This window comes from Teleopsis dalmanni, chromosome 2, assembly GCF_002237135.1.
Source record: "Teleopsis dalmanni isolate 2A chromosome 2, ASM223713v2, whole genome shotgun sequence".
Classification (NCBI taxonomy): Eukaryota; Metazoa; Arthropoda; class Insecta; order Diptera; family Diopsidae; genus Teleopsis; species Teleopsis dalmanni.
The window spans coordinates 131,285,247-131,293,442 of NC_051847.1; the positions used below are offsets into that span (position 1 = coordinate 131,285,247).

The 8,196-nt window shown below is 29.2% G+C and overlaps 3 protein-coding genes across 3 annotated transcripts in view; 1 reads left to right on the forward strand and 2 right to left on the reverse strand.

Moving 5' to 3' along the window:
* LOC119677401 (putative elongator complex protein 1) overlaps nucleotides 1–8,196 on the forward strand; it is a 279,253-nt gene that overhangs the window by 74,603 nt on the left and 196,454 nt on the right. The window lies entirely within an intron of this gene.
* LOC119677402 (luciferin 4-monooxygenase-like) lies at nucleotides 691–4,322 on the reverse strand. Its single transcript, XM_038088737.1, has 5 exons — nucleotides 4,144–4,322; nucleotides 3,881–4,088; nucleotides 1,939–2,131; nucleotides 1,767–1,883; nucleotides 691–1,702 (listed from the first exon to the last, which is right to left on the reverse strand). Exons 1-5 carry the CDS (start codon nucleotides 4,291–4,293, stop codon nucleotides 739–741), a joined length of 1,632 nt encoding a protein of 543 aa, XP_037944665.1. The 5' UTR covers nucleotides 4,294–4,322; the 3' UTR covers nucleotides 691–738.
* LOC119677404 (4-coumarate--CoA ligase 1-like) lies at nucleotides 4,602–7,893 on the reverse strand. The gene is made up of 4 exons (XM_038088739.1): nucleotides 7,690–7,893; nucleotides 7,435–7,621; nucleotides 6,279–6,395; nucleotides 4,602–5,589 (listed from the first exon to the last, which is right to left on the reverse strand). Exons 1-4 carry the CDS (start codon nucleotides 7,814–7,816, stop codon nucleotides 4,614–4,616), a joined length of 1,407 nt encoding a protein of 468 aa, XP_037944667.1. The 5' UTR covers nucleotides 7,817–7,893; the 3' UTR covers nucleotides 4,602–4,613.

Consider the following 8,196-nt stretch of genomic DNA (forward strand, 5'->3'; position numbering starts at 1 on the left):
ATATTCAAATCATTATAATACTTTGGAAAATTTTAAGTATGATTGGTAAAAAGCATAAAAATGTTACTAAATATTTTATATAAAAAGTATTTGTAGAAAAATCACAAAACAGTGTTTTCTCTATAAATCGAATTTTCCTTAACTCGATCTTTTTTGCCGTCCCGTGGACGATTTGAGTTAGGGGAATCTCACGGTATAAAATATAATTCTTATAAATTTCTATGTTATACAACAAATTTAAAATGAAGTAAAATAAAGCTAAAAATACTTCTACTACTATTTAAAAATTTAATAACAGATATGTATTATGTATCGATACATATTCAAAATCTAAGGGTATTTTATAATTATGAGTAAAAGCTCAGTTGGAACAAATGTTTGTATTTTAAATTAGCATCAAAGAATGAGTTTTAATAGAGTAGATTTCGATTTCAAATTTTGAAAAAATACCCTATCAGACTGAAATTCATTTTTTGAATAAATTTAATCCTAATAAAATATTATTATATGCAGATAATTTTCCACAGAACATTATTTATATACCAAATTGAAACCCTTTTGATTTATTATAAATATAAATTTTTTTACATAACAATTTTTCTAACAAATAACATATACTTTTTAACGCATAAATACAATTTTATTTTAAATTATTTATATAATACTTTTTATAAAGCAATAATATTCCATTATCACATTATAAACATTGCTAGTCATCTTAATTTTATAATATTGCTTTTATACGTCTGAGTTTTTATGTGTCCTTAACGCCTTTATCATTTCTTTAGCTTTTCTTCGTACATTCTTGCCAGTTGTAGTTTTTGGCAAGCTATCCACTATATAAACACCCCCATGTAAATGCATACGTTCCTGTAATCTTTTTGCTACATGCTCTCTTATATCTAACTCACTAAGCTGACTACCATTTTTAACTATCACTGCAGCAGTTGCACGATCCATATCGACTGCATCATAGCTACTGAAAACACAGCTTTCAACAACATCGGACAATTCAGCAATACAACCTTCAATTTCACTTGGTCTATAGTCCACACCTCGATATTTCATAACGTCTTTTTTACGATCCACTATATATAAATAAGCATCTTCATCAAAATAACCCAAATCACCTGTGTGAAACCATCCCTGCTTATCAAGCATTCCAGCAGTTTCTGCTTCGTTATGCAAATACCCATGCCAGTCAGTACTATTCTGTATAAGAAATTCACCAACTTCGCCAATGCCCAACTCTTTTCCATCTTCATTGACAACTTTTACACTATAACCAGGTAATAGCTTACCAGCTGATTTGGGCTTATTGAAATTTTTATTTGTGGATGTTATACCCCATTCTGAAGCCCCATACAGTATTGTCAATATTTGTTGTTTATTCAATATTTTAAGAGTTTGTTCTATAATTGGCACTGGCACTATGCCACCACCACACATTAGTAATTTCAATGACTTTATATTTCTGTCTCCGTCTGAATAACTTTTAACAATTTGTGCTAATTGACTTGGTGTGGTAACCATCATCGATATTTTATATTTTTCTATCAAATTATAGGCTACTTCAGCATTTGTACCCGTCGAAGTAATTATACGTGTACTGCCCGATAGTAATGTATTTACTACTATAATGAGACCTGTTATCCAATTAAGGTTGCTGAAACTGAACAAAACTTCTTTCTGATCGCCTATACTGTAAATATACAAAAATCATTAGTATTTACTTCACATGAGGAGTATAGTACTCTGAAACATACTTATATAAACGAAGAATTTGTTGATTTGAAAAATGCATAGTTTTTGGAAACCCCGTTGTACCAGAAGAGCACATATATAACATTGTTTGTGCAGGTCCAAGTACAAGTTTGGAAGGTCTATAATAAGTGTGTAAACTAAATGTTTTAATTACATTTTTAATAAATACCTTACACAAAATTGTTTATTTCTGTGTGGTTTTTAAATATCTCATGAAGTCTTTGCACTTCTGCTATTTCATCATCAATTATTAATACCAGTGACTTCAATTTAAGATCCTCTAAAGCCAAAGAAAGTTGTTCGTAGTCAGCAGCGTCACAAAATATGATTTTCGGACGAGTCATACCAAAAAGATGAGATATAACACCTGCAATAATGTTCATATTTTGTGTTATAAATTGACATTAAAAAAAAAAATAAAGTTTAAAGTTTTGGATGTCTTTTAGATGTAAATTTATTTAAGAAATGGAATTTATATTCAAACTATATTAACTTATCTAAATGTTTTTTTTAACTTATATTTGATATGGTTTTTATTAAAATGAACCTAATTCGTGAAGCCTAAGTGGACTGGATTTTTATTAGGATCGGACACCATTCGCTTCCTATAAAATTTTAAGATAAAAGATTCCCAGCTGAAACAATAATATCAATTATTTATTTATCAATGATTTTATATAGCACATTAAAATACTATCATAATTCATAGATTCAGGTGAGAGATCGCAATACTTACTAAACAAATAAAAAGACAAGCAAGAACAGATAAAAACGTAATTTACGGCAAATTGGCTAGCGAAGTGGTTAGCCTTAAGAAGGATGGGAGTGCCACAAAAAATTATAAGCATTACAAGAAAAAGCTAAGAACAATCAACATGCAGAGTCCTACATGTTGAAAACGGAAAATTCAGTGACTCCTTTGACTCATCAACTGGTGTGAAACAGGCAGCATCCAAACGTCATTGTTATTTATTGTAGTATTAGACTCAGTATAGAAAATTTTAGCACGTAAAATAGAGGTAACAATTGGAGGCTCAATTCTACCCATGAAGACCTTGATTACGCAGATGACATCATCCTGCTCTCGCATAATCACCAACATATGCAATCCAAATTGACCCAGTTGTATAACCAATCCTCGAAAGTCGCTCTCAAAATAAATATAAGAAAAACTGAATTTATGCGCATTCTTTACTCGCTTATTAATGCTCTATTAATGTTGAAATTCAAAAGCGAAAATATGGGTGGATAGGCCCTGCGTAACCCTTATGGCGATATCCCCCACGTAGCGCTAACAAGGAATCACCAGGGAACCTGGCGTAGAGGCAGGCCAACGACAACATGGCGAAGAACAATCAATACTGAAACTAGCAAATCGTTTAACAGACTTCGATAAATTTCGCAAAATAGAGATAGTTTGAAATTATTAAGCCCCTAATGGAGTATGGAATAATATAATATTAAAATATACTATATATTTTATAGAGCTGTAATATATATCTGTAATATATGTATCTTATGTATAAATACATTTTACATTTAAAAAATATCTGATATAGATTAATAATTGCATTCTCATACACTATGAAATGTACTAATCGTGTTGCATAAAATATATATCTGGTAGTTGTGTAGAATCATTGGATCATACACTATTTATGAATAAAGCGGACTTGAGTTAAGATAACAGTTTTGTATTATGTATAATGTGCCTTCAAAGAGAAGTAAAAAATTAATCATTTATGTATTAATTCGATAGTTGATTATATATTACATAAACGTATATATATTAATTTATATAATAGAGCTCCTCTTTAAAACATTGTTTCGAATTTTATTGTTTCTTCGTTGGATCGGAATGTTATCTTATATATGTTAGTTAAAAAAAACTGATTTTAAAATGAAATAAAAAACAGGAAACATTAAAAAAACGAACAAACCCCCTAACCGAAAATAATCTCATTATTAATCTCGAAAGTGATTAAAATTTTTGCTAAAAATTAATTTTAATTTGTTCAAATTATTAAATACCATTAATTAAAAATTAATTTAATTTGTGTTTTTACAAAGTATATGTACATAATTATAATAATTTAATTATTGATAACTAACTTACTTTTATCACTTTGGTTGTAAATGGGATGTAATGGCGTACAATTTAACCAACAACCTATAGCAATAGGAAGAACAAAAGCTGAATTTTTTGCTATCAAGCCCACTACATCGTTATGTGTAAAATTATGGGAACGTATAAAATTTGCTATGCTGATACCATATTGCAAAACTTCTCCATGTGTTAAAGATATATTTTCCGTATCGGAAATCTATGAAAAGGAATTATCTATGATAATCAAATTTTGATATATACAAGTATTTTACCTGACAAATTCTTTCGGCATTTATTTGCATTTTACTTAGTAATTGCTCTCCGAATGATTTCTGATAATCAACTTCGTTACTATTATCAACACGTGGGGGCCCCCACCAAATTTTCCGCTGCTCATCATATTCCCAAGCTTCCGCAACCATTGTCAGCAGCTGTTGTTATTCGCACTTTAAGTTTCAAACATTGACTAAACATCTGAGCAAGAAATCTATTCTCACAGTAAACATTTCACAATAAAACCGATAACCCTTCAAGGCCCGATTAAAATGTGATAAGCGTTTCTTCGTTTAAAAAAACTTATCAACTGATAACTGCTCGTATTTTCTATAATAGCACAACAGATGGCAAAGTGGAATGAATTTAAAATAAAAATAAAACTAAATTATTTAATAAAAATAAATAACAAAATTCGTTTATTTTTGTAATTTCATAGAAACAAAATTATACACACAAGAACTAAAAACTACCATTTTTCGTAACCATTTTTTTGCACTTGCCATTTTTTGCCTAAAGCTAAATCTCTTGCTTGATTTCTTAATATTTTACCACTGCCAGTTTTTGGTAGTTCATCTACAAAGAATACACCACAATGCAATTGTTTGTGTGAAACAACTAAACGTTTTGCCACATATTCTACTACTTCCTGCTCACTTAGTTTACTGCTTTTCAGTTTAACTACCGCTGCTGCAGCTGCATCGCCATCAAAATCATTCCACAGACCGAAAACACAAACTTCTACAACATCCGGTAATTCAGCTACGACTTCTTCAATTTCATTTGGGCAATATTGCATACCGTGAAATTTTAACACATCCCTCTTGCGATCAACCACATACAAATAATTATCTGTATCAACATAACCTAGATCCCCAGTATGATACCAACCTTGGTAATCTTGCATATGTTTGGTTTCATTTGGATTGGCATAGTAGCCATTCCATAATTTGCCGTTGCTCACCAATATTTCTCCCGTTTCACCATAACCAAGACTACGACCAGCCTCATCGAGTATTTTCAATTTTATGCCCGGCACCAATTTGCCAACAGAACTTGGTTTATTTGTGCCCATATTTGCTGAAACACCACCACACTCGGTAAGCGCATAGCCATAAGACACAAATCCTGCATTAAGTAGGGCTTGCAATTTCAGTAAATTCGGCACATAACAATTACCACCTCCAATGCTAAGGAAGCGTATGCTATTCAATTTTTCTGCAGTTACAAGTGAGCATTTAATCAAACGGCTTACATGTTGCGGTGATAATGTTAAAATCGATATTTTATACTTTTTCACGAGTTCCAGTAAATAATCAGGTGAATAAGGTTTATCTGTAATAATGCGTGTGGAACCATGTCCACAACTAAATAGCATACTAAACATGCCTGGAGCCCAGTCAATTGTATTGAATGCAAGCAGTACATCTTGAGCTGTGACAAAGCTGTAATTAAAAATCTCATTATTATTATTTCATATGAGTACGATAGTAAAATTGAAAATCATTAAATTTTAGAAGCTATTCGAAAATATGCGTTATAAAGATTTATATAACTAACTTACCATAAAGTGACTCACTTTTTAGTTTCAGAGAACTAAAAAAGCTATAGTTTGTATACGATGCATATATGCAAAACCGTCTACTTCCGACACTTAACACATTAAAATCTTTGATCATTTAAATTATGAAAATAAGCTATTTTTATTCTCTCATTATAAGGAATTTCAAGTTCTTAATAATGCTTAGATATAAATCTTTTACTTCAAATTTATTTATTTTTATTACAGATTAAACGAAGGTTAGAAATGTGGAATTTTAGTCTAAGAAAAAAATGTTTTACACACTCTTTGAGCTCTATTTCCTCATAAGTATCTGCACTGCTATCATTATTTCGGACAGCATTGATATAACATACAAGTCAATGTATAAAGTCCAAAAAGTAAATTTTTATAATTGTACTCGCTTATTTAGATACTCTCAGCGTTAGACTCGACTTAGTAAACTTATTAATAGGGGACTTAAATCAGTCAGTCTGATCGGCAACAGAGAGTCCAATAACATACCAATATCAATTAAAAATATTTTTTTTTTTAATATATTTTTGGTTAGAATAAAATAAAATAAAAACTCACCCATAATCAAATAAACATGCCGTATTTGATATACAAACTGCTTTAGGTGGTCCTGTAGTACCGGAAGTGCTTAGTATAGCAACTGTCTGATCACCACCTAATTTTAGAATCTCAGGGCTATAAAAAAAAAAATTAAATAAATATTATTAAATATTTAACACTTAATCTAAAGAGAATACAAATTTTGCTATTTAGTAATAATAATATATACATTTAGTTGGGGTCCAATTTTCTAAAAATAAATTTTAATATTTCTATTGAGAAAATCAAGATTTTAAAACTTTTGAATGTTAGTATAATTTATAGTCAATATTGTCTGTTATGGTAAAATAAATTGAATTCTTTGCTTTGTAAACTAATTATTTGGGATGCACCTTTCGGGAATAAACTTTATCACTAAAGATGATCTCAAAACACAACAAAAATTTATTTTGAATTGCTATAAAGGCCAATGTTTAAAAATCTGATCAATCATATGTAATTATTTATAAAGAATCTTCTATGTGGTGATATAAGAGAGTGCAGTTTTTTCAGGATCTAACATCTAAATGGTTATTCTTGATTTGCATCCACACTTCGGTACATTTACTTTTTTAAAGAACTAAATTCTGTAGGTCGATTATATTAAACATAAATTTTTAGTAATGTCCGATACGTGTCTCACATAGATTCATTATTTGAATAATAAGTTTTAAGAAATTCTATATAATAAAAATTTGTAATAATTTGATCGATAAACGTTTGCAAACAAAATTTTGACGAGAATATGACTGCTAGTAGAATATATACAGTAATGATTTTATCACCTTTGATGGGTAGAATCATGAGTGCTGCATAATCTGTTTTAATAGCCTCTCTGATTTATATATCTTAATTTCATAATTTAATTTTATATACAGGTTTTATCTAGAGACAAATTTCTAACTTTTAAAATTTCGAAATTAGAAAAACTAATATTTATAACATTGCTTTTAAAATTTAAAAAATTGCGAATTAAATAAATATTAAATATTTAACTAAATATTCAAATATTTTATCGATTTCATATCTGTCAAATAAATCGAGTTTGTTTAATCTGTTTAGAAACTAAAAAAATATATGTGTATAAACTTTTTTTTTGTCACTTTCTTTTCTATATAATTCATATTATACTTACGTATAAAATAGTTCAGATTTTGTCGGTTCCAATAAATCCTCAATTTTAGGTAAATCCCATCTGTGATATTTTAAAGTAAAAACTTTAGCATTTAATATTTTACTAATAATGTTTAAGCGATCGTAAATATTTCCATCACAAAATATAATTTTCGGCCGTGTAATGCTGAACAGGTGTTTTATTGTATCTAATAGATTGGACAATTTATTTTATAAATATTAATATTATTAAATGCAATCTTTATAAAAAAGTTACCTTCATCATTATGTGGACTTATTGCATGAAACGGAGTGCAATTAAGCAGGCATCCTAAAACTAATGGCATCACATAAGTTGTATTACCACCAGCTATACCAACAACATCATCTTGTTTGAAGCCCATCGTTCGCAGATGTTGTGCTATGCGTACTGCGAAAGAGACAGCTTCAGAATTCGTCAGTGCCGTGCCATCTGCGTCAGATATCTAATATTATAAAGGAATATTCAATATTTAAAATTATTTTATCATTTTTTATACATTAGTTTAATATTAAATTGATTTTTAACATCCCTTTTAATGAAAGAAACCAAATTTTATTCTATTCTATTCCATGAATTATTGTTTTCAATAGAGAAGTTTTAATAGAACAGTATTGAAATTGCAACAGCAAAAATTTTTAGGATTTTTAAATAATTAAATATTTGGCTGACCTTCGAGTATTGTGAATGATGATATTGATGTTGAGTATTACCCAACATCAGTAATAACAATCTTTACTTACA

What these genes read in the sequence shown, in the direction of transcription:
- LOC119677404 (XM_038088739.1), bottom strand. Translation starts at nt 7,816, where the DNA reads ATGGGCTTCAAACAAGATGATGTTGTTGGTATAGCTGGTGGTAATACA. An exon ending in AAGTCCACATAATGATGAAG is followed by an intron (nt 7,622 to 7,689) that starts GTAACTTTTTTA and finishes CCAATCTATTAG; the next exon opens with ATACAATAAAACACCTGTTC. An exon ending in AAATCTGAACTATTTTATAC is followed by an intron (nt 6,396 to 7,434) that starts GTAAGTATAATA and finishes TTTTTTTTATAG; the next exon opens with CCCTGAGATTCTAAAATTAG.
- LOC119677402 (XM_038088737.1), bottom strand. Translation starts at nt 4,293, where the DNA reads ATGGTTGCGGAAGCTTGGGAATATGATGAGCAGCGGAAAATTTGGTGG. An exon ending in ATGCCGAAAGAATTTGTCAG is followed by an intron (nt 4,089 to 4,143) that starts GTAAAATACTTG and finishes TCCTTTTCATAG; the next exon opens with ATTTCCGATACGGAAAATAT. An exon ending in ACAGAAATAAACAATTTTGT is followed by an intron (nt 1,884 to 1,938) that starts GTAAGGTATTTA and finishes CACTTATTATAG; the next exon opens with ACCTTCCAAACTTGTACTTG.